The sequence below is a fragment of the Pseudopodoces humilis genome, chromosome 31 (assembly GCF_049639895.1).
Source record: "Pseudopodoces humilis isolate 2021_Gansu_Grassland_sample_001 chromosome 31, ASM4963989v1, whole genome shotgun sequence".
Lineage (NCBI taxonomy): Eukaryota > Metazoa > Chordata > Aves > Passeriformes > Paridae > Pseudopodoces > Pseudopodoces humilis.
Genome location: NC_142230.1, coordinates 1559364 through 1584743, shown reverse-complemented (window position 1 = coordinate 1584743; position 25380 = coordinate 1559364). Strand labels below are relative to the sequence as shown.

The 25380-nt window shown below is 46.4% G+C and overlaps 1 protein-coding gene across 1 annotated transcript; it reads left to right on the top strand.

The window, feature by feature from the left end:
* The first annotated feature begins 656 nt into the window (after nt 1–656).
* CCT3 (chaperonin containing TCP1 subunit 3) lies at nt 657–8964 on the top strand. The gene is made up of 14 exons (XM_005532332.3): nt 657–813; nt 2430–2491; nt 3013–3063; nt 3160–3222; nt 3809–3905; nt 4261–4378; nt 4561–4747; nt 5238–5387; nt 5826–5958; nt 6451–6532; nt 6654–6834; nt 7343–7588; nt 7817–7948; nt 8609–8964. Exons 1-14 carry the CDS (start codon nt 783–785, stop codon nt 8711–8713), a joined length of 1638 nt encoding a protein of 545 aa, XP_005532389.1. The 5' UTR covers nt 657–782; the 3' UTR covers nt 8714–8964.
* The last annotated feature ends 16416 nt before the right edge of the window (nt 8965–25380 follow it).

Genomic DNA, 25380 nt, shown 5'->3' with positions numbered 1-25380 from the left:
TGCAGGGGCTGGGAATCTCTCCCATCCTGCACTGGGGAATGCTCTGCTTAACTACGCCCACCCACATTCCACTCTCCTAGACAGCCTCCAGCTTTCTGCTGACAGCGAACAGGCCATGTGCTCTGACATCAGTTGTTTCCCCGTGCCGTTTTCTCTCCCTCTGGGTGACACTAAACTGCCGGGGACGTAAAATGACCGCTGGTGGCTGAGCAGGGCTAAGGGCCCTGCTCGGAGGGAACACCAGAGCCCGGGGCACGGGCTTAGTTCGTTCCAGCAGCAGCTGCTGCTCTGGGACCGGGGCACGGCCTGCGCTCTCGATCAGGCGGTGCCGCCGCAAGATCCGTCTTCTTCCTGGGGTTCTGCACTGCACGCTGGGCGAGACCACCGCGCTGACCGAGGGGGTGGGCATTGAGGTGTGCCTTTCGGAACCGAGGTCGCCCGTGGCATCTCGGACCCGGTGCCTTCCGGATGCAACAGCGAGGCGGCAGCGAAATGTCCACTCTGCGCCCGCTCCTTGAGGACTGCCGCCTCTTCTCTGGGTCTGTGCAGGGCTCCTCCCCTCTCCACGGGCGCGGCGGGCACCGCGCTCGTGCGGAGCCCCGGGCGGTCCCGCCCCTTGCGAGCAGCGTCACTTCCCAGCCGGAACTCGCCGGGTGTTTGCTCTCATTGGCCGCAGCACTCACGCGCGATTGACCGCGGAGGTGGGAGGCGGTGCACGGCGTCGCGGCTTTGCGAAGCGACAGTTCCGGGCTCCAGAAGGTTCCGCTGCTCGAGCCGCCGCGATGATGGGCCCGCGCCCCGTCCTGGTTCTCAGTAAGTTCTGCCGGCCCGGCCCGGCTCGGCCTCCCGGGGCGGAGGGCCAGGGGATGGCCGGTTCGGACCCCCGCCCTACTTTGCCGCTCGCCTGACTCGCCGCCATGTTGGGTCTCCTCATGGCCAGGCGCTCTTTCACAGCCCATTCCGGCCGGGGTCTCCTCTCCTGCGAGGGATTCACTGGGTATCGCTGCCGCCCCCGTCGCGGCTAGAGCTCCCCCTCGCAGCTCCCTACCCACACAGCTTCTGCCGCGCCCTGTCCGGGAGATCTCGGAGCCTCGCGGCGGTCAGACCTTCCGCGCTCTCAGCTGTTTTCTCGTCTTTCTCAGCGTGTTGCTTTGTGCTGACCCGTTTGAATCCCATGTGAACACCAATTCTTGGGTGTCTGGTATGCGAAGGACATGGAGCTGCTGGACCGAGTCCAGAGAAGCCCACGGAAATGCTCCGAGGGCCGAAGCCTCTCTGCTCTGGAGACAAGCTGAGAGAGCTGGGGGTGTTGAGCCTGGGGAAGTAAAAGCTCCAGGGGGACCTTTGAGCTTCTCCCAGTGCTGAAAGGGGATCCAAGAGAGCTGGAGAGGGATTTTGGACAGGAGCCTGTAGTAATAGGATAGGAAGGGATGGTTTCCCACTGCCAGAGAGCAGAGTTAGGTTGGATAGTGGGATGAAATTCTTCCTTGTGAGAGTGGTGAGGCCTTGACACACGTTGCTCAGAGAAGCTGTGACTTCCCCATCCCTGGAAGTGTCCAAGGTCAGGCTGGACAAAGCTCGGAGCTCCACTCCAATAGAAGGTGTCCCTGCCCATGAAAGAGTTTTGGAATGAAATAGTCTTTAAGATCCACTCCAATGCAAACCATTCTATGATTTTCTCACCATCCACCAACATGAGGTATTCTCAGGGTTGGTTTTTTTTTTTTTAATGTTTGGGTATCCCATTATCTTTTCTCCATCCACTGTAGCCCATGGCCCTTTTTCTATAAGCCTGCTTGCCTGAGACTTGGTTCTGCTCTTACTGTTGTTTCCTTTTGTTCTGTCTTACACCTCCCTTTGTGCATGCATCTGCTCCTGAGTAAATCTGAGCATCCTCGGGCCAGGCTTGTAATAGCAGAAAAGCACCCCTGAGCCCAAATATGCTCTATGGCCGAGTTTGGTGAGAGCTGGTTTCCAGCTGTGGTTGTGAGTCAGTTGGTACCGCAGCTACTGATCACCCTCATGTGCCAGAGCAACATTGATTGATTAGCTTTATGTTTGCTCAGTTCTGCTTACCGTACATGAGCCTCCGTAACTTTTTTTTGACTGGACTCTACTGTACAATAGCAGCTCCTTGGCAAATCTTAGTGAGTCACTGCAGTTTGATTTTCTAGGGTAATAGGTCCTGTTTCAGGGTTGCAAAACTTTGTCTCAGGATGCTAACGAGGAGTTCTATTATAATAGGGAATGTTGTTTTTCACTGACACTGTTTCTATCAAGGTATTTCTCATTGTGACTGTAGTATTTGTATTGTAAACTCTGAATTTTAAATTGGTCACATGTTAAATGTGTGACTGAGAGGTGACTGCATCCTTGTTGTTTTGTACTTGATTGTACTTAATTAATTTTATTTTTTCTGTGTGCTTTAGGTCAGAATACAAAACGGGAGTCTGGAAGAAAAGTCCAGACGGGAAACATCACTGCTGCAAAGGTACCAAATTCTCAGGCTGTTCTGATATTTTTTTATTATTATTATTTTTTGTGTGTGTATTTATATATTGCAGAGGGAAAACTGGATGTGAAGTGTATTTTCTATTTTATGTGACTATAGAGTAGAAGAAGCAACATGGAAAATAATCTTCTTCGTTAGCAGAAAATTTTTTTACTATTACATAAAAATTCTATATAAAAATAAAATATCTGCATTGTTCATATAATGAGTTCCCTATAAATAATCATGAAGGGATTTAACCAACCAAACTCCCTTTTTCTGCAAAGTCTGAAAATGTCTCAGTTTTGACATCTGATTGAGATAATAATTTAGCATGGTTCCAGTGTCTTGATAATCCCCATGTTCTCATTTCCAACACAATTCTTAACCTTGGCTGCATCTCAACCACAGCAGAATTATTGTATCACTTAAATTTTGCAGGGGTTGCTGATTTCACTATGGGTTTTTTAAAGACTTTTTGGTGCTCTTCTGAATTACCTAATTTCTCTGATTCCATCTAGACTATTGCTGACATTATCCGAACATGTTTAGGACCAAGAGCAATGATGAAGGTAAGAATTTGTGCTGCAGCGCCTGTGCTGCAGCTGACTAGAACTGAGACACACATGGAACAGAGCAGTCAAGTGTTGGTTCTCTTGTGGTTGCAGATGCTTTTGGACCCCATGGGTGGGATTGTGATGACCAACGATGGCAATGCTATTCTTAGAGAGGTAAGTTTCTTCTAAAGGCTTGTCTTGCTTAACACTAGGTCAATATGTGCCTGAATCTTGAATGATAGTGGAGCTGTGTGATCTCCTCAGCCGTCCTGAGAGCCAGCAAGTGCTAACCAGCTGCACCAAGAAAGGTTCTGACTGGGGAGAAATGAAACATATCCAGCAAGTGTTCTTGCTCTACAGAAATGTGGCTTTGATCATAGAGTGTGGGAAGTTTTCATGAAGTGTTTACAAGACTGATGCAAATTCTTTGGTAATTAGAGCTATTATCAACTGAATTGAGACCTTTTGAGTAGATGGTTGTGTTCACAATGCCACATGATGAGACCTAGAAATCATTACCATGAAAGAGCTGTTAAAAGAACATCCTAAAATCTGTAATGCCTGAAAAACAGTGAAGAGACACAATACTGTCAAATACAAGGGCTTGCTTTTGGTCTCAAAAAGGAAAAAAAAAGACTTACTGTGATTGGACAGAATGCTTTTGACTGTATTAAAGGTGTGGTGTTTGTTCCATTGAGTGATGTGAGATGTTTCTGCTTTAATACTCTGGGACAAATCCATACCCCTTGCTCCTACCTAGATTCAAGTCCAGCATCCAGCCGCAAAATCAATGATAGAGATCAGCCGCACTCAGGATGAAGAAGTTGGAGATGGGACCACATCTGTCATTATCCTTGGTAAGGAGACTGACTCAGACACTTTTCATAAGGGCTGCAGTTCACTATTTTTCTAAGCAGAGCTCATGATGAGACACATCTTAGTTATTTAGTAACCTTGAGATGGAGAGGGGTTTTTTACAGTTTGAGAGCGTGCTAGGTTCATGAGACCATAACGCGATCAGCTCCACACTTTAGGAAGTTGTTCTTTCCCCATGACAACCACAGTTAAGTGTGAAGAAAGGTATAGGTGATGTTAGCACTCTCTGCATGCATAGAGAATATCTTTTTTTTTGGTATGTGCTCTCCTTTCTTGACTCATGATTATCCTTCTAACTCACTTGGGGGATTTTGATTTATTTTTAATTTTTTTTAGCTGGAGAGATGCTCTCTGTTGCCGAACACTTTCTTGAACAGCAGATGCACCCAACTGTGATCATCTGGGCTTATCGTAAGGCTCTTGATGACATGATCAGTATTCTAAAGAAAATTGGGTAAGTATGGGCTGGCAGAAGTTAGAGTGGAGGGATGTGGACTTTCTCTACTGCTTCAAGCTGCTCCTTTGGGCAGCTGTGTTAGTTGAATACAACAGCAAAATTGGAGAGGGAGTCAGAAGGGTTAGATTGTTGCTTGGAATTAACGCTCAGTTTGCTGTTTGGTTTTTCCTTTATCTCAGCACTCCAGTGGACGTGAACAATAAAGAGATGATGCTTAAAATAATTAAGAGTGCGATAAACACCAAGGCAATAAACCGCTGGTCTGACTTGGCTTGTAGCATTGCCCTTGATGCTGTTAAGACTGTGGAGTTTGAAGAAAATGGCAGAAAGGAAATTGATATTAAAAAATATGCAAAAGTAGAGAAGGTGAGTTTGTCCTGAAGTGTTTCTTATCCTTGTGTTCCTTTCTTGTTGTGAACTAGTTTATTGTAGGGTGCATTGAGAAGAATTTTGTGTTACTTCTCTGCAGACATAATCCTTGAAGATATTTTAGTCAGTGGTGTCAGCCACGCTCATTTACAGTGCCAACAGTGACTGCTATTTCAACTCTAAAAAGGGTACCTGTCAAAAAGATAATTTCAGTTGGATATAGAAGATGGAAAAGAAACATGTTGCTAGACGATAGGATGTTAAAAGTTTCTTAAGTTCTTTCCTGGCTTCCCACTTTAAGTCCGTGTGCTTAAAATTAAACTTGTATAGTGATCTGGATGCAGGTTACCTGGGAGATGTTTTTCCTTTTCTGTATGTGGGACAAATTCAAGAGATACTTTCGGATACACAAGTTTTTGTAGATTACCGACTCTGTTTTTGTAGACAACTGACTCACCTCATCTTCTCCCTTCCTCATGTCCCTCAGATTCCAGGTGGTTTTAGCGAAGACTCATGCGTTTTGCGTGGAATCATGGTGAATAAAGATGTAACCCATCCCAGAATGCGTCGCCTTATTAAGAATCCACGCATTGTCCTTCTGGATTGTTCATTGGAATACAAGAAAGGAGAGAGCCAGGTAAAGTGAGTCCTGTTGGAGACATCGGCAAGTCTGGATTTAGGATGAGTAAAACAAACAAATGCAGATGACTTGTTAAAAGTGCAAGTGGTGAAAGGCTTTCTGTGTTCAACCTTTCAGAGGCCTGTTGAATGTGGGGGTTAATTCTGTTGTGGGAAAAATAGGAGTGAGGCTGCAGCATTTTGACTCATTGAATCAGCTACAGTGATTTGTGTATCTAAGTGCTGCTGGTCATAGCAAAAGAAATATTTCTGAGCTTGAGCTAAGGTTAATGCTCTGCTGACACAGTGTTGCAGTTTATTTGATCAGTGGTTTTCATTCCTGATTCTTTCCCTGGTTATTATGGAGGAGTTGAGCTGCTTGAAGCTGGGTGAGGTGTATCTAATACAGTGAAGGTTGGAATGAACACCCTAAGCTGTTTATACCTCTTTTGTACAGACTGACATTGAAATTACTCGGGAGGAAGACTTTGCCCGTATCCTGCAGATGGAGGAAGAGTACATTCAGCAGATGTGTGAGGATCTGATAAGAGTCAAACCAGATCTAGTCATCACAGAAAAAGGAGTTTCTGGTAATAGCACATGTGATCCTTTGTGTTGAATTCGTCTCAGTGAGGTTCATGGTGTTGAATGCACTGCTCAGGAACTTAGAGAAAACCCAACCAAAACCCACAACAGCAAACTAATACAACGCCTCTGAAACCTGGTGCTGAATCTGGTTTGGGATTTATTTTAGCTTTCTAGCAAATAGGTGTACTCTGCAGGCATTGAAGTTCATCCTTGATGTTGCTTTGTGAAAGTAGACTCTTACAATAATATTTTGCTTTTACAACATTTGGGAAAGATACCAAAATACAAGTGAAGCTGAGTCTTAACCCCTGGAGAGCTGTGCTACCATTTTGTCTTGTGGCCTGGTTTAAAAAGCTACATTTAGGTGCCTTTTCATGTAATCCCTTTTGCTTCAAAGACTGGAATTAAAATAGCTGGATTGATAACTGATAAACAGATAAAGTTAGACATGATACTGCTGATTCACTACTGAAATTGCACAAACCTGGTTTCAGACCTGGCCCAGCACTACCTGATGAGAGCCAACATCACCGCCATCCGCAGGGTGCGGAAGACTGACAACAACCGGATTGCCAGGTAGGTGTTGGCTCCTGTCTGAAGCCCATTCCTACTTTGCATGACAGGGAATTGTTCTGATCTCACTCGTTATCAATTCTGATTTGTGAGTGTCTAATGTCATGCTTTTAATGTGTGCTAGGGCCTGTGGAGCTCGCATTGTCAGTCGCACAGATGAGCTCCGGGAGGAGGATGTGGGAACCGGTGCTAGGCTCTTTGAAGTGAAAAAAATAGGAGATGAGTATTTTGCTTTCATCACTGATTGCAAAGATCCTAAGGCTTGCACCATCATCCTGCGGGGAGCCAGCAAGGAAATCCTAGCGGTAAGCAAGTGCATAGGCAGCTTCATCTCCTGTGCCAGCCTCCTTTGTGATGAGTCATCACCAGCAGACTGTGACCTGGGCTTTCAGCTGGTGTGGTGCTCCAGTTAATAATGAGAAGGGCATTGGAAGGGTCTGGAGCACAAGGAGCATCTGAGGGAGCTGGGGGCGGGGCTCAGTGAGGACGTTGTTGCTCCCTATTTAGTAGTGACAGAAGGGTCTAGCCCACTGGGGGTCAGGCTCTAATAACAAGTCATAGGGCAAGAGGAAGTGGCCTCAAGTTGCACATGGGGAGGTTTGGATTGGATGTTAGGGGAAATTTTTTCATGGAAAGTGTGGTTAAGCACTGGCACAGGGTAGCCAGGGCAGTAGTGGAGTCACCATCCTTGGGGGGATTTAGCAAATGTATGGATGTGGCACCTTGGAACTTGGCAGTGCTGGGGGAATGTTTGGACTTGATATTAGAGGGCTTTCCAACCTCAAAAATTTTGTGATTCTGTACCTGCTGCAGGAGGTGGAGCGCAACCTGCAGGATGCCATGCAGGTGTGCCGCAATGTCCTCATGGACCCACAGCTGGTGCCAGGCGGGGGAGCCACTGAAATGGCCGTTTCCCATGCGCTGACGGAGAGGTCCAAGGGCATGACAGGTGTGGAGCAGTGGCCCTACCGTGCAGTGGCCCAGGCTCTGGAAGTCATTCCCCGGACACTGATCCAGAACTGTGGTGCCAGTACAATCCGTGTTCTGACTTCACTCAGGGTAAGGCATTTGGCAGGGGCACCAGGAGAGAGTCAGCCTTTTCCTGCTTCACCCAGCTCCTCGGATTCCTCCCACTGTTCAGAACAGTAGCATGTTCTTGTATAAACTCCAAAATGGAGAATATTCTAATTACCTGTTACAGTTTCCTGAGCTCGTAGTCAGTTTGAGACTCCAGAGAGGAATTTTCCATTTCACCCCATTGTGGGTGACCTGTCTTTCTGCTTCCAGGCCAAGCACACTCAGGAAGGCAGCCAGACATGGGGGGTGAATGGGGAGTCTGGAGCCCTGGTTGACATGAAGGAGCTGGGGATTTGGGAGCCCTTGGCTGTCAAACTTCAGACCTACAAAACAGCCGTGGAGGTAAGGAGAGTCTGGGGGTATTTTTTGGGAGAGGAGGACATCCTTCCTTGTATGCTGGGGTGGTTGGAAGGGCATTGTACACCCAGTGCTGGGCATGTCTGAGCTTCTTGTTGCTGGAGGTGGGATAATGAGGGATGTGGGAGCCCAAACTCAGTCTTTCCCAGGGTTTTTGATCCTGTGGCTAAATTTTATCATGTTTCATCCCACCTTTTCCTGCAAATGGTGCAGAGTGCTCTCACTGCTTCCAATGCCAGACAGAGCTGTGCCTGAGCAATCCTGTGCCAGCAACATGCTGAAATCATCAGTGGTTGTGGGAGTTTTATCCCTTTGGCTGGCTGGGGCTGCCATGTCTCAGCTACCCTTCTGGTTACAGATCCTGCCATTTCCTTGCTGGTGTTGTATCAAAGGCTGTTCCTCCAAGGGATACTGTGTCCTTTCTATGTCAGTCAACCAGAAAAAATGGGTGTCCTTGTTTCCATGGTGGTCGGAAAGCAGCCCATTGCTGCTCCCGTGAGCATGTGAGACACCGTTCCCGTCTCCTGTGCTGAAAGAAGCATTTCACCCCAGGCTGATGGTTGTGTGGTGTGAAATCTGGGCACGCTGGGTTTTGTCTTTTGTGATAAGCCCCAGATGAGCCCTGGCTGTGGGGTTTCTCTGCAGACTGCAGTTCTCCTCCTCCGTATTGATGACATCGTTTCGGGGCACAAAAAGAAGGGTGACAACCAAAGCAAACAGTCCGCAGCACCGGATGCAGCCCAGGAGTGAGTGGCTGAGTCTCTGCAGGGGAGAACCAGCGGCCTTGACCTTGACATGGGGAAGAGCTCAATGCAGTGGCCTGATCTCGAGGCTGAACCTGGAAAAGTTTGTTTAAGGTCTGGGAGGGATGGAAAATACTCTGGACATGGGGAAGAGGCAGTGGCTGTTGGTGTCTCTGCCCTGGGGGACGCTGCTGCTGGGCTGAGGGTTCCAGACTGAAAATTCTGATTGCCTCAAAATAAATACATTGTTTCAGGCTCTTTCTGTGTTTAGTGCCCCGGAGTAGGGGGGTGTGATGGAAAAGCTCTGCCGAGGGGCTGGGCAAGGTCTCGGGGCAAAATCCCAGTGTGGGGGTGGACTGGAGTGACCTGCCAGGCTGCTGCCATCAGCTTCTCTCTGCCCCCAGAATCCCTCCAAAGGTTAGGATCTCCTTTGGGCAGCGGTGGATGAAACTGGGTGGTTTCCTGTTGAGAGGTGTCCCTTAGCCACTCTGGGCTTCGTTTGGGGGGGCAGGAGCAGCCTGGGCTGCATGCGCTGGTGTGCGGCTGCAGCAGGGCAGGACTGGGGGGAAGGAAGGGGCTTCTGGTACCTGCACTTGGACGGGCTGGGCAGGCGGGTCCATGCCAAGCCCACGAGGTTCAGCAAGACCAAGGGCAGGTGCTGCACCGAAACAGAGACAGGGGAAGAATGGATGGAGAGCAGCCCTGAGAAGGATTTGGGGGAATGGGTTGACAAGAAGCTCACCATGCTGCCACAACGTACACTGAGGGCCCAGAAACCACACATTGTCCTGGGCACATCCCCAACAGCATGGGCAGCATGTGAAGGGAGGGGAATTCTGCCCCTCTGCTCTGTTCTGGAGACACGCCCTTGCAGAGCTGCCTCCATTTCTAGCGTATTCCCCCTCAGTAGTCTCCTGTAGTGAAATGAGTCCTGAAATGCCAGTGATGCTGGGATATTGCCAGGGTCTGGGATAGCCACTGTAGGGCTGGGAAATTGTGTATGGTACTGGGATTTTGAGTGAAAATGGGAAAAAACTAGAGTTGAGAAAAAGTTGGTTGGATTGAGGAAATGATGGCTGTGGCCAGCATAGTGTCTATTGGGCTGGGAAGGGGACTGAAGTCCTGGAGCTGAAAGCACTGTGGGGTGGGCTTAGAGATAGGGCAGCAGCTGAAATGTAGAGCTGGAGCGAACAGCAAGATCCTGCCTTTTGAACCTGGAGGGGTTTCATCTGGGAGAGCTGGAGAAATGCACATCTGGAGCTGGAAGAACAGTGCTGGCAGTGAAATAAAGCTTGTGGCTCAAGAGCTGAAATCACTGGTGCAGGGAAGGGGACTCTTGGGCTGGAGCTGAAATCATTGTGAGACTGGCATGTTGACTCTGGGGTACGCTCAGAGACCATAGGGTGGGTGCTGAATTGTTGCAGAGCTGGAGCCAAGAGGAAGATCCTGCTCCTTGAACCTGCAGAAGTTTCAGCCAGGGGAGGTGGAGAAATGCATCTGGAGCTGCAAGAAGAGAGCTTGCAGTGAAATAAAGCTTGTGGCCCAGGAGCTGAAATGACCGGGCCAGGGAAGGGGTCTCTAGGGCTGGGGCTATAATCTCTGTAGGGCTGGGATAGAGACTGATAATGGGATTGACATTGCTGGGTGAGATATGTACTGCAGGATTCATGTGCTGAAATCACTGTAGGTTGGTGATATTGATGTTGGGGCAGGATGAAAGATTAAGGGTCATAGGTCCAAGGGCTGAGGTCAAGGACAAAAGCTCAGAGATCAGGGGTCAATGGTTAAAGTTGAAAGTCAGGGATTCAGACTTCAAGGGTCAAATGTGAATCAATGTTCAAAGATCAATGTTATGGGTTAATTTTTCAAGGTTATGTGATCAAAGGTCAATTATCAGGGAATCAAACTTCAAAGGGCAGAAGTGAAGAGTCAAAGGTCAAAATTCAGAGGTTAAGAGTAAAAGGTCAATGGTCAGGACCAAAGGTGAAGAGTCCAAGGTTAGAGGTCAATGCCAGGGAGTTGCAGGGAAGAGGTGTATTTATAAACTTTATCCATATTTCCCTGTAATTCTGGGTGTTTGGATTTCATTTGTGCTTTTCAGGATAAGCCATATACAAACCTCTGAAATCTGCATCGATGTGTCAAACAATTCCACAGAAAAGCAAGTCAGCAGTGATTCTAGAGGAAAATTTAGAGGTGATGGCTTATGATCCATGGGGAATTACAGTGGGAATTATGAAACTCAAACACATGGAATTGTGGTGGTGGAATTCCATTTTCAGCCTTGGGCACCGGGAGGGGGAGAGGTGTCCTCATCCATAGCGAGGAAAGCCTGGTGCCCCAGTGTGTCAGGTGCAGACAATGAGCTGTCCAGGGAATTAGCAACAAGTTCCTTCTGCCCCTGCCCTCGCTCTTAGAGTGGCAACAACACAAACTGAGCTGTGAGGATGAGGGCTCAGAGCAGCCCCAGGTGTGAGCAGTGAGGATGATCAGGGGACAGAGCAGACCCAGGTGTGAGCAGTTATGATGAGGAGGGGATAGGACATCCCTATGTGTGAAGTGATGATGAGGAGGGGGTGGGTCCTGCCTGGGGCTGTTTTAGGGGGAGGGTTTCCCTCAAATCACTTGGGCATGGAGCAGCTGGAGGAGTGGGGTTTATGGTGGGCTTCCCGGGGGTGTCTCATGGAACGATACTGAGAGCATCTCATAGGGTCCGGGAGAACGGTTGGATGCACTTGGATGTGGAGCACTGTGTAAAGGAGGTGCCGAGGGACAAACCTTTGCTCCTAGAAGCAGCATCTGAGCAGGTGAGCCAGTGTGGATTTGCAGGGAGGGCTTTTCTCCTTTTCCCTTTTGATTTCATCGTGCTATTCCCTCCCCTGTCCCCCCCCCGCCAGGAGAAAAAAAATACGGGTTATGAGGACAAAAGGAGTTAAAACTGAGGGAAGAAACTCCTCCTCCATTATTGTCTGTGCTTAAACTGGGGGGAATCCCCTTTCACCTGTGATTTTGAGGGTACTGATAGGAGGAAAACCTGCCTTTTTCCAAGGTGTTAGTCATCAGTTGACAGGGAATCCCTGTGTTCGATTTTAACTGGAAGGGGAAAAATATTGTTGCAATGTTAAGGGCTTCATTTGAGGGTTCTTCCCCCATTTTCATCATCCTGAGGTTTAAATTGAGGGGGAAACCCTGTTGTCTGCGCTTTGTAAGGATTTGAATTGAGGTAAAAACCCCCCTTTTCTCATCATTTGAGCTATTTAATTTGAGGGGGAAACCCCCTTCTTTTCTGCTGTTGTAGGGGATTAAATTGAAGGGTGGCGCACACATTTATTTGCCATTGCATTGGTTTAAGATGGCACGAACACGCCCTGTTGCCTCAGTTTCCGGGGTTCAATTGACGGGAACACCGGCTTTTCCAGCATTTGGCGGGGTCACACGGGGCCGTGCCGCTGCATTTGAGGGCGCTTCTGCCCCCTGGCACCAAATGTCTTGCAGGGGAGCGCTCCTGGCATTCCCTAGGGAATTGCTGAGGTGCAACGGCAATTTGGCGGCTGGACAGCCGCCAGGGAGCGACAGAGCCGCGCCGGAGCGAGCCGTGCGGAGGCGAGGCGAGCTCTGCCGGGCCGGCAGGCGGGAGGCGCGGCGCGGAGCTGTGTCCGTCCCGGCCGCTCTGTCAGCTCCGGGCGCGGGGCTCGGGCACCGCCGGGGCCCCTTCGGGTCGGTCCCGGTGCCTCCCCCGCCTTTCAGAGATGCCGCTTTCCTGCCAGGAGCGCGGGGCCGCCCCCGGGTGCCGAGTGCCGTCGCTGCCGGGGCTCGCGTGGCTCCCCCGGTCCCCCCGCACCTGGAGCGGCATCAGCCCGGGAGGGAGTCCCGGCGAGGGCCGCTGGGGGACACTTGTGGTTTGTCAGCTTCAGAGTGCGCTTCCAGAAGCCGCTGAAAGGAGGGGAGGGGAAAAAATCCAACCCCGACCCCCCAGGCTTTTTGTCTGGGGGCTTTGTTGGTATTGTTCTTTAGCCGAGCCGCGCCTTTAAATAACGATGTGGCGCCTTCTAGAAACTGTGTCCAATACCTTTTGCACCCTCACATGAGGGCTTTGTGAGAAATGAACTTGTAAAAATTCGTAAAAATCTAAATAAATGTATATAACAATACTATAAAATATAAAGTACAGTATGACACACAAGCCCTTCCCAGATCTAGCCACGAATTCCCACTCAAAGGATAACGATCCTAGCCGGCGCCCATCAACAAAAGAATAGACAGGACGCGGCCCATCAAGCTGACAGGAAAAAAAACTCCTCAAACTGACAAGGACAGGCTCGGTGACCATCAGCGGGGAAAAATAGGCAGGACACGAAACATCAAGCCAAAACGGAGAAGCACCGACGAGATATTCATCACCGGACCCGAACACCTCGCCTTGCGGGCTACCGTTGGGGAAAGCCATCAAGTAAACAAAAGGAAAAATCCAACCGAAATATTCATCGGCTCCAACCCGGATCCAGCCATCCCATCCGGATGGCCTGAACCACAAGAGCCACTCAGAATTTCTTTACATATGAGGAGACTCGGTCCGGACGTCCATTCGACTCTATTCTCCAATGCCAGGAAATCAATTCATACGACAATCAAGGACTGTTGATGAATGGTGCCTGCCTGGAATTTGGCCTCAAGGCTAAAAATCCCTATAAAAACCCCGGACAGTTTACCCTCCTTCGTGGATTTGGGAACACCTATACCTTTGGGTATAGACCCCTGTCCACCCAGCGCTGCGCTGTTTGTTTTATTGTGGTTTTCCCTCATTGTTTATTTTTTTATAAAAATTGTTTTATAATAAATTGTTTTTATTTAACCCAAATCTGCCTTTGCATTTATAACAGATTGGTGCCGCGACTCGGATCGGAGAAACTGCGGGGAATCTCGCTGCCCGGGACGGGTACCCCCGCTGAATTTGGCGGCCTGGTGAGTGAAGAACCCCCGTAGTTCGTTCCGATATCCGAACCAAATTTAGGCGGAGGTAAAAACCACAATAAAAAGGATAAATCCGGATCGGAGAGCTCGGAAGGCACGGAGCCTTCGGGAGCCGCGGCTTACTTTGCTCGTAAAACGTCTAGTGCGCACAAGGGACACCCACGCAGGAAAATAGCTGTAAGTACTGCTGGTTGAGCGGGCGATCGGGCGAGTGTGTGAGATGTGATCTGATCACGAAGCGAGTGCGGACTTCAAGGTCGCGTTTCCATCCTCCCGCGAGGGAATTGGCCGGCCGCGAAGGAAGCGATACAGAGTGAAAGTTTTTTTTTCCCTCGACACACACTGGTAAAACCTGAGACCAAAGGGTGTCTCGGGAACTGATCGCAAGGTACTAAGAGGGGAAGGGACGTCTTGTCGAGCTCGAGGCTGGTAAACCCTCTTAGTAACGGACCCAGAGAGAGGTCCAGGGAAGAATCAAAAGTTCCGATTACAAGAGACCTCAGCTCAGCTCGCTGAAAGGTGAGTATCGGCAAATTTTGATTCCTAAGTACACAACGCAGAAACTGATATCGACTCACGGAGAAGTCGAAGAAAGGTAAGAATATATTTGCGAAGTATGGGGCAGAAAAAGAGTAGGCTTCAAGGAAGAAGCACAGGAAAAGATTCCTCCAATCAGGGGGAGGAATCACCAGACATCCCACTGGAAAGTCCCTTGGGGTGGATGCTAAAACACTGGGAAGATTGTCCCCAAAGGAAGGGGAAATCAAAGGAGAAATTAATACATTACTGTATGGAGGTTTGGGGAGGACAGGAGTTGAGAAGTCACCTCACTTGGCCAGTGTTAGGCACATTTGAAAAATGGACGTGTAACAAGTTGTTCTCCTATGTGGAGGACAAAGTCCCCTCAGATCCTGAGGAGAAGGAATACGCTAAGCTCTGGGTAAATGCCAGAGTAGGGCTATTTCCAATAAAGCAAAAAGAAAAACGTGAGTCGAAAACTGAGTCCTGGGAACCCCTCGATCACTTACCACCCCCGTATCGAGGACCAGCGGGACCTTCCTCTGCCGATCAGGTGGTGCCTTCAGCACCCTTGGGCCCCCGAGACCAACCCACTGAGATACGTGTGTCTCAAGCGGGAGACTCAGGGCCAGCAGCAATGCCGGCAGCCCTTCCCCTTTCCCCGCCTGTAAACACCGTAACCACAGCAACCTCCTCGGAGGTTTTTTCTGCGCAAGGCTGGGGATCACCCTATCCGCCCCTGCCGATCCAGCCGCCACAACCGGGACCCTCCCATACAACGGAGGGGGCTCCTCCCTTCAACCGGGTGGCGGCAGAAATTCCACAATTAATAACAGGGAGGCAATACACAATCACCAATTCCCCTCCCGCAAGTAGAACCCGTTTAAAAGCAAGAATGATAGATAATGAATGGGGAGAGAGTGAAGAGGGGCACCGGTTGCTCCCTCTTAGGGAAGTACCGACGGCCCCGGGAGTGATCGGTTTTGTGAATGTCCCCCTTAACTCTGGAGATGTAAGAGCATTTAAAAAAGAGATGGGGCGGTTGTTAGATGACCCTCTCGGAGTGGCTGAGAGGTTAGATGAATTTTTAGGAAGTAGCATTTATACCTTTGACGATCTTATGGCAATCCTGAGATCACTGTTTAATCCGGAGGAAAGGGAAATGATTAAACAAGCCGGGATCAGAGACTGGGACAGACGCAACCCACAGGGGACGCCAGGTAACCAGAAATGGCCTAGCGTAAGCCCGAGCTGGAATGCACAGACGGAGGAAGGCAGAAGGAACATGATGGATTTAAGGAGCATGATTATACAAGGTATAAGAGAAGCGGTCCCTAGGGGCCAGAACATTAGCAAAGTTTTCAAAGAATGTCAAGGAAAGGAGGAACCACCCACTGAGTGGATTGAGAGGTTACGGCGAAGTTTACAGATTTATTCTGGGACTGACCCGAACTCTCCTATGGGGGAGGTTCTGTTAAAAACACAATTTGTTGCTAAATCTTGGGAAGATATTAGGAGGAAATTAGAAAAGATTGAGGGGTGGCAAGATAAAAGTCTTCAAGAGCTCCTAAGGGAAGCTCAAAAAGTGTACATGAGAAGAGAAGATGAGAAGCAGAAATCGCAAGCTAGAATTTTAGTAACAGCGGTAAAAGAAGTCCAGAAACAAGAACAGATGCAGGGTAAGTTTAAATCAATACCCGGGAAAGGTCGAGATTCTCACCGGGCAGCCCCGGCCCCATGGAAAGAACCCCCTGAATGCTACTACTGTAAAAAGGTAGGACACATTCAGCGAAAATGTAAACAAAAATTAAAAGATGAGAAAATTTTTCAGGAAGACTAGGGGTGTCAGGGGCTCTTTAATTTGGGGACCAGAACATCCAAGGAGCCCTTGATAAAGTTAAAAGTGGGACCCCAACGACAGGTGGTAAGTTTTCTTGTAGATACTGGGGCAGAAAGAAGTACTCTGCAAAAATTACCATACGGATGTGTGGCAAGCAGAGAAAAAGTTTTTGTAATCGGTGCAAAGGGAGACCCCTTTGAAGTACCTATAATAAAAGATGTGGAAATAGAATCTGAAAATAAAATTTGCTTAGGGAATTTGCTATTAGTAGAGGAAGCAGATTACAATTTACTGGGTAGGGACATGATTGTTGCTTTAAGAATAAATATCTTGATTAAAAACTCTGAATTGGTGGTGAAAATATTTAGGTTGACTCCTAAAGATGAAGAGAGAATTAACCCTAAAGTATGGCATTCAAAAGGAGAGGTAGGTAAGCTAGATATAAAACCTATCAAAATAAAAATCGAGAACTCCGAGGACCCTATAAGAATCAAACAATATCCCATCCCGATGGAAGGGAGAAGGGGGTTAAAACAAATAATTGATGACCTCATAAAAGGAGGAACTTTGGAGCCTTGCATGTCCCAACACAACACCCCCATACTGGCTGTAAGGAAAACGGATGGCAGCTTCCGATTGGTCCAGGACCTACGAGCGGTAAACGCTAGGACCCGGACTAGATTCCCGGTGGTGGCCAACCCCTATACTTTACTAAATAGACTCTCACCAGAAGATGTGTGGTATAGTGTGATTGATTTAAAAGATGCCTTCTGGACTTGCCCTCTGGATGAGAGGAGCAGAGATTATTTTGCATTTCAGTGGGAGGACCCAGAAACAAACCGCAAACAACAGTTAAGGTGGACGGTCCTCCCCCAGGGGTTTGTGGAGTCCCCGAACCTGTTTGGACAAGCTTTAGAACAAATATTAACCCAATTTACTTTAGAGGGCGATACAAAGCTTTTGCAATATGTAGATGATTTGCTAATAGCTGGACCAACTGAAGAAAGCGTTAGAAAAAACACGATTGCCTTGTTAAACTTCCTAGGAAAGAAAGGTTTGAAAGTATCAAAATCCAAGCTGCAATTCACAGAGCCTGAAATAAAATATCTCGGACATTGGATATCCCAAGGGAAGAAAAAATTAGACCCGGAGAGGGTAGCAGGCATCCTCGCATTGCCTGCACCAAAAACAAAAAGGCAAATTAGACAAATCCTGGGGCTCCTGGGATACTGCAGGCAGTGGATTGAGGGTTACAGTGAAAAGGTGAAGTTTTTATATGAAAGATTAAACACTGATAGACTAAAGTGGACTGAACAGGACGATTCCAATTTTCAGAAATTAAAAATTGTCCTTATGACTGCCCCGGTACTAACCCTACCAGATACAAATAAAGAATTCCAGTTGTTTGTGGATGTGAGTGGACAAACAGCGCAGGGAGTCCTGACTCAGGAATGGGCAGATAAAAAGAAGCCTATAGGGTTTCTTTCAAAGATCTTAGATCCGGTTAGTCGAGGTTGGCCTACGTGTTTACAAGCAATTGTAGCAGTAGCTCTGTTAGTAGGAGAAGCAAAGAAAATAACTTTTGGGGCTCCTCTGGTAGTCTACACTCCCCATGATGTGAGAAACATATTGCAGCAAAAAGCAGAAAAGTGGCTGACTGATTCCAGGCTCCTGAAATATGAAGCCATCTTAATCAGTTCACCCGGTTTAGAATTAAAAACTACCTCTGCACAAAATCCTGCTCAGTTTTTATTCGGTGAACCTTTAGAGAAATTAGTTCATAACTGTTCAGAAATCGTGGAGCTGCAGACCAGAATAAGACCGGACTTAGAAGATCAGGAGTTAGAAGGGGGAGAAAGGTGGTTTGTAGATGGATCCTCGAGAATTATTGAGGGAAAAAGAAAATCAGGATATGCGATAATAAATGGTGCATCTGGGGAAGTTGTGGAATCTGGACCTTTGAAAGCAAGTTGGTCTGCACAAGCTTGCGAGCTCTATGCTCTCCTAAGAGCCCTCCGGAGGTTGAAAGGAAGGAGAGGGACCATATACACAGACTCACGGTATGCTTTCGGTGTGGTACATACTTTTGGAAAAATTTGGGAAGAGAGGGGTCTAATAAATACCAAAGGAAAAGATCTAATTCATGGGGAAATAATCAGACAGATTCTAGAGGCGGTCCGGGGGCCAAGAGAAATATCAATTGTCCATGTAAAAGGACACCAGACGGGGTTGCAGTTTCAAACCCGAGGTAACAACTTAGCCGATAAAGAGGCAAAACGAGCAGCCCTGCTTACCGTAAGTATTCCCGAGGTGACTCCGGAGGAATCCCCTGAAATCCCCATGCTCCCTTCAGAGAAAGAGATTGAAGAATTCAAAAAAATAGGAGGAGTCATGAAACAGGGAAAATGGTGGTTACCTGATGGGAGGGAACTGATCCCGAGGGGAGTGGCAAGGAGAGTGTTACAAAGGCTACACAAACAGACCCATTGGGGAACTCGGGCGCTGGCAGATCAGTTCCTGAAATTTTTTGGATGCAAGGGGATTTTTGAAATTGCCAAACAAGAGGTACAGGGGTGTGTGGTTTGCCAAAAAGTAAATAAATCCAACTCCAAACAAACCGTTTGGGGAGGGCGGCCTCTCTCATACCGACCATTTGAGAGAATCCAGGTGGACTTCACCGAATTGCCAAAAATCGGGAGATATAAATTCTTATTAGTAATAGTTGATAAACTTACGCACTGGGTAGAAGCCTTCCCTAGGGCAAGGGCTACGGCTCAAACAGTATCAAAAATTTTATTGGAAGAAATCATCCCTAGGTATGGGATAGTGGACTGTATTGATTCGGATCAAGGAACTCATTTCACTTCAAAAATTATAAAACAAACTTCAGAAGCTCTGGGTATCAGATGGCAATACCACACTCCCTGGCATCCTCAGAGTTCAGGACAGGTGGAAAGAATGAATCAGACACTTAAATCCCAACTGTCTAAACTCATGATAGAGACAAAAATGTCATGGATTAAGTGCCTCCCTCTTGCTTTACTAAATATAAGAACAATGCCTCATTCTGAAACGGGTCTGTCCCCTTTTGAAATGTTATACGGAATGCCATACAAACATGGAATGCCGGTGGGACACCCCCAAGTGGAGGATGTACAAATACAACCATATCTCATTGCTATCAACAAAAATTTACAGGAACTACGAAAAAAAGGACTGATTCCCCAAAGCACCTCACTGGGATTTGCAATACACCAGATACAGCCCGGGGATAAAGTCCTCGTCAAAGCGTGGAAGGAGCTTCCCCTCAGCCCCCATTGGGAAGGACCTTTCCTGGTTCTCCTGACCACCGACACAGCTGTCCGGACCGCAGAAAAAGGTTGGACCCACTCGTCTCGGGTAAAGAAAGTGAAGGAATACGACACCTCCAAGTGGAAAGTCACCACCCCTCCGGGAGAACTAAAGATCAGAATACAGCGTAACCACAAATGAACAGTAACGATCAGATAAGTTGTATACACCCTGAATGTAATTGTTTTCCGTTTATCCATTTCAAGTGCGCCTATTGTGATCAGATTTGGGTAACCCACTGTTTGGGAGGGTACAAACCTAAAGGATTGTGCACAAAGTGTCTAGAAAAAGAACAGGATTTGACTAGCCGTCTCTTAATACTTGCCACCAGGGCGGGATTGTTGGAACTCGACTCTCCTGAGTGGTTCCTACTTTTTCAAAAGGGGATAAGAGGGAAATTAGACTCCAAGGCAGAGGCTTTGGAAATTGAGTGCCGAAAGACAGTAAAAGTACCGTGCAGGACAGACACGATTAAGTCGTCTCGGTGGGCTACCTTTAAAAGGAGATACGCCATAAGAACTACAAGGGCCCCTGAAGAATATCCCTGCTGCCGGGAAGATGGTAATCCCCGCCGTATATTTTTATACGGGCGAAGGGCAAGGCAGAGGGATACACCGGTGGGGAATCCTGATGTTCCTGAATCTAGCCATGTGCTTGACCAAGGGAATGAGCCCCGAGGTGCCTCTGGGGGATCCTCCCCTAGAGAAGTGTAAACGGTGCCAGACCAACACAGATGCCGGACGAATAATCGATTGTCCTCCAGAACAACAAAGGGGGTTTTGTATTTCCAATGGCACTCAGTATAATCTATGTGAACTAAAAGGGGAGGTCTGGTGTTATCACCCAGCGGCAAGTCTTAAGGACGGGCAGTCTAAAACTCCTATAAAAAGAAAGACTGAAACTTCCCATTTCAGGTATAGGAGAGAAGTGGGAGTGATTTCCCCAATTCCAATTTGCAGTCAATGTAACAAAACGGTCTGGATAGGGGGGAAAAGACAATCCACCTTTTTGGCATATTATACGGTTAATCCTTTATGTTACAATAAAGCGAATTTGAAAATGTGTACCATGGGAGGGAAGGTATATTGGGAAGGAAGAAATTTAAAACATGAAGAAAAAGCTTTTTTTTAATAATGAACCGATAATCCTTGATTTGTTAAAAAATAATGATGACCGGGTATGTTTGCAATTCGACCCAGTATTCTGCTTCTCCCGGGATGAGGAAGGGGTGGACCCTGAAAACAAAATGAAACAATTAACCCTAGAGTTAAGGAGGCGAGAAGCGGAGGCTCGGAAAAAGAGGCTAGAACAGGAAAGGCTTAATTCTCTTAGTGAACATTATGAGCAATTAGAGAAACAATACAGCAATTGGGGGTTGCCAAACCCCAACCAGAATCTTTTTATAGATCTAATGCAAGAAATAGCCACAGAATTAGGTCTATCTAACTGTTGGATCTGTGGTGGGTTAAAATCAGCTGAAAGATGGCCTTGGAAGGGAGAGGGACTTACCCCAGAGCAACTCCTAAAATGGGAAGGCTCTAAAATATCAAAAACAAAACAAAGACCAGAAGGATGGGTTATAGACCAAAGAATAATCGGTACTGTCTGCATTAGCAGAGAGGGAAAAGAATACACTGATTTAGTAGGCTATACCCCGTGTGTAAGCACACTCACGGTGAATTCGGAAAGCAAGACTAAAACCTGGCAACCTGAACCACCCGCGGGCTATTGGAGTCGCTCCCGGGGGAATAACTGTGAATGGATGGAAATAATTGGACTTTGCTGGTACAAAAACTCTGGGGCCAATCCCTTCCATGAGCTAATAGGATTAAAGGAATATTGGGATGATCCGGCAAAGTTGAACAAGGGTTGGGAAGCTCCTGATGGTATATATTGGATATGTGGGAAAAAAAGCTTATAGCGAGCTACCCAGAAAATGGAAAGGATCCTGCACACTTGGAATAATTCGGCCCTTTTTCTTTACTCTACCTAAAACAGAGAGTAAATCATTGGGAGCCCCTCTCTTTGAGACATTAAACAGACAAAGGAGGGAATTAAAACGGGAACTACCAATAGCGGGAGGCAACCAAAAGTGGAAAGAGGAAGAATGGCCTGCCGAAAGGATCATTCAATATTACGGGCCCGCTACTTGGGCAAACGATGGCAGCTGGGGGTACAGAACCCCCATTTATCTCCTCAACAGACTTATCAGATTACAAGCGGTGGTAGAGATAGTTTCTAACCACACTTCAGAAGCCCTAGAACTCCTAGCCAAACAACATTCACAAATGAGAGCTTTTGTGTACCAAAACAGACTAGCTCTCGATTATTTGCTAGCCGAGGAGGGAGGAGTGTGTGGCAGATACAACGAATCCGAGTGTTGTATGGAAATAGACGATTACGGGGAAACAATAAAAGGATTGGCTGCTGAAATTAAAAAGGTAGCTCATGTGCCAGTCCAAAAATGGAATTCAATCCTACAAGCCTCCTGGTGGGACCAGATATTCGGGCAAGGGGCTTGGTGGAAGAAGCTAGTATTTTTCATCACTTGTTCAGTTGCCGGAATCATTTTCCTTCCCTGCTTAATTCCTTGCTTCATCAGACTAATTCACTCTGTTGTGCAAGGAATGCAGATTGCCACACTTCCAATTGATCCTGAGAAAGCGCAAGGGAGACCTACTCCTCTCTCTAAACTAATGAAATTAGAGGAGGAAAAAGAAAACGAAAATGTGATTAAAGCCTTAAAGAAGTTTGAAAATAAATATAACCTGGCACAAGCATATAGTGAGAATTCGTTAACAGACTGGGAAGAAGATGAATGTGAGTAAAAAAAATTATAGTCCTCCCCTGCAGAATTGGATGAAATAACACGAATTTTTAATGTAATGAATTATTAGGCGGGGGACTGTGAGAAATGAACTTGTAAAAATTCGTAAAAATCTAAATAAATGTATATAACAATACTATAAAATATAAAGTACAGTATGACACACAAGCCCTTCCCAGATCTAGCCACGAATTCCCACTCAAAGGATAACGATCCTAGCCGGCGCCCATCAACAAAAGAATAGACAGGACGCGGCCCATCAAGCTGACAGGAAAAAAAACTCCTCAAACTGACAAGGACAGGCTCGGTGACCATCAGCGGGGAAAAATAGGCAGGACACGAAACATCAAGCCAAAACGGAGAAGCACCGACGAGATATTCATCACCGGACCCGAACACCTCGCCTTGCGGGCTACCGTTGGGGAAAGCCATCAAGTAAACAAAAGGAAAAATCCAACCGAAATATTCATCGGCTCCAACCCGGATCCAGCCATCCCATCCGGATGGCCTGAACCACAAGAGCCACTCAGAATTTCTTTACATATGAGGAGACTCGGTCCGGACGTCCATTCGACTCTATTCTCCAATGCCAGGAAATCAATTCATACGACAATCAAGGACTGTTGATGAATGGTGCCTGCCTGGAATTTGGCCTCAAGGCTAAAAATCCCTATAAAAACCCCGGACAGTTTACCCTCCTTCGTGGATTTGGGAACACCTATACCTTTGGGTATAGACCCCTGTCCACCCAGCGCTGCGCTGTTTGTTTTATTGTGGTTTTCCCTCATTGTTTATTTTTTTATAAAAATTGTTTTATAATAAATTGTTTTTATTTAACCCAAATCTGCCTTTGCATTTATAACAGCTTCGAGCTCAGGATTTTCCATTGCTGTGTTAATTACAGGTCCAAGCTGTCAGCTTCCCGTGCATCTGGTGTGCATGGATCTGTTTGTGATGTTCATTTCCTCATGATGTTCTCATCCTTGTGGATGGTGAGCTGGGCTTTTTGGGCAGTCCGTATTTCTCAAACCTCGAGGCTTGTTTAAGCCTTGCACACGATTTTCTGGAGACGCGGGCCGGGGGAAAACTTTGTCTTGCTGCTGTACTAGGGAATGGAATGCAGGGGGTCCCCGCAATATCCCTGTGGAAGCTGGAATGTCTGAGGAAATGGATGTGACAATTCTCGGGGCTGAACCTGGCTCCCAGCGCTCTGCAGCGTATAATGCGAGAGAACAGGGCCGAGGGACAGCGGGGTAGGAACGGCGAGGTGCTTCGTGCTCTGGGTTTGGTGTTGCTGATGCTTCCAGAGCCAGAGCAGGTTGATTTGGTTCTGGTGCACTGGAACGGGATCCAAACCTTAGAAAAGTTTGAGATGAATTGTGAGAAAATGTTTTAAAATGAATGTGCTTCTTAATAGAAGTCAGGTTTCAGTCAGTTTTTTAATTGATTTTAAAGGAAATTTTTTTGAGGGAAAAGTGAAAAAAATGTTTATTTTAATAAGTAGAGTGTAGGAAAAAAGGATGAATAACGTTAGATAATTTATTTGTTGTGGAGTAAAGATCAGTAGATTTAGAGGGCTTTTTTTTTTGCACATGTGGTTGGGATGTGGCATGGGTCTTTGTGAGCTGTGGGGTGTTTTGGTGGTAGCTTGGGTTTTTGGATTGGAGTAAAGTTGAATAGTTTTAGAAGTTGTTACGGTTTTGGCAATTATTTTGTATTCCCTAATCAATGAGAAGTCATTTTAAAAAAGTAAAAAATGGATTTTTTGTTGTCTGTGTTAGACAATAGAGTTGAGAGAGAATTTGGGTGAGGCTGTATTAGTATTGTATATAGATTGTATGTTCAAAGAATTTTTTTCTTTTTTAGTTTTGGAGTTACAGAATTTATGTTTGGGCTTAAAGCAGATGATAGGGGATATAATATAATGTAATTTTAGGACATTTTTTATTGTATATCTTTGGCTTAATGGTCAAATTAATGTTTTTTAATTTTAGATATACTTTTATACAGATACAGGTAAATATAAATAGTGGTAGTAATATTTAGTAAGTAGAGGTATTTATATGTGGTTTTTATTCAATATTAGATTTTTTTGGTGGTACGTAGTGTGCTGTTTTATTTTTTTGTGATGTATACTATGTGCAAGTTGGTTTTTGAATGAAAATGATTTTATGCTTTTATGATATGATTTTATGAATGGGTTTGTTTGTATTTTAGGTAGAATCAATTAAAATAGATTTTGATATGTATTATTGGGTTTTGTTTATTGTATTTAGGGGTTCAGACTGGGTAGGGTTTGTTTGGTTAGCTGAGTTTTGGGTGTTAATTAGGTGGCTTTTGTTAGATGCAGTTTTCAATTTTTAAAAGTTTTTTATTGAGTGGTTTTAAGGTGATCTTTAGTAATTGATGGTATAATTTTATTTTGTTTGTAGGTCGTGTATAATAATGTATATGTTCTACTTATTTAATGTTATGTTTTTTAGTTTAGGTGTTGATCTTAAAAACGAGATTCACTTAATAAATTATAAAAAGAATTTAATATAAATAAAAGACAATTAGGAGACATAAGAAATAAAGCAAAGGGTTAAAACGGCCGGGTGCCCTGGCGCCTTGCCAGGAACACACCTGGTATCTCAGGGATACCCTTTTTATCCCCTCCTTGCTGTGAGGGGTTAATGCATATTCAAGCATGTCCCCTCCCTGGTTCCGCCTTCTTGGATCATGCTCTTCACAGTTTTATTTTCTTCTGGTCAACATATATTTTTTGCTGGTCATCATTATTCTTGCTGGTCAGCATTATTCTGGAGTTTGGTTTCCTTTCTTTTTGCAAATGGTCAGGGCAGATAACAGTCCGGGGCTGTCATCCTTCCCCTGAGGACAGCTGGGTTTCATATCTTTCGCTGATAACAGTTTGGCCTCTATTGTTCTCTTGATAAGAGCTTGGGCCCCACTGTCCTTGCCCTCTGGGGTTTCCTTGCCTTGTACCTAGGAAATTCTTTTAAGCTTAAGACTTGTTAGCAAGAAAAAAAAGTCCATACATAGCTAAAAAGTATTTAACATATAATATTCATCTGCGAAAGCCAATATCACAATACAAATTTATAACAAACCCCTCCTCTTCTTTTTTTTATAAATCATTTGGCTTGAGCAATACTTCTTGTTTTCT

Excerpts from the sequence above, each read along its gene's own strand:
- CCT3 (XM_005532332.3), top strand. The coding sequence starts at position 783 with ATGATGGGCCCGCGCCCCGTCCTGGTTCTCA. Across the intron at positions 6,533-6,653 it reads GACAACAACCGGATTGCCAG|GGCCTGTGGAGCTCGCATTG; the intron begins GTAGGTGTTGGC and ends AATGTGTGCTAG. Across the intron at positions 7,589-7,816 it reads GTGTTCTGACTTCACTCAGG|GCCAAGCACACTCAGGAAGG; the intron begins GTAAGGCATTTG and ends TTCTGCTTCCAG.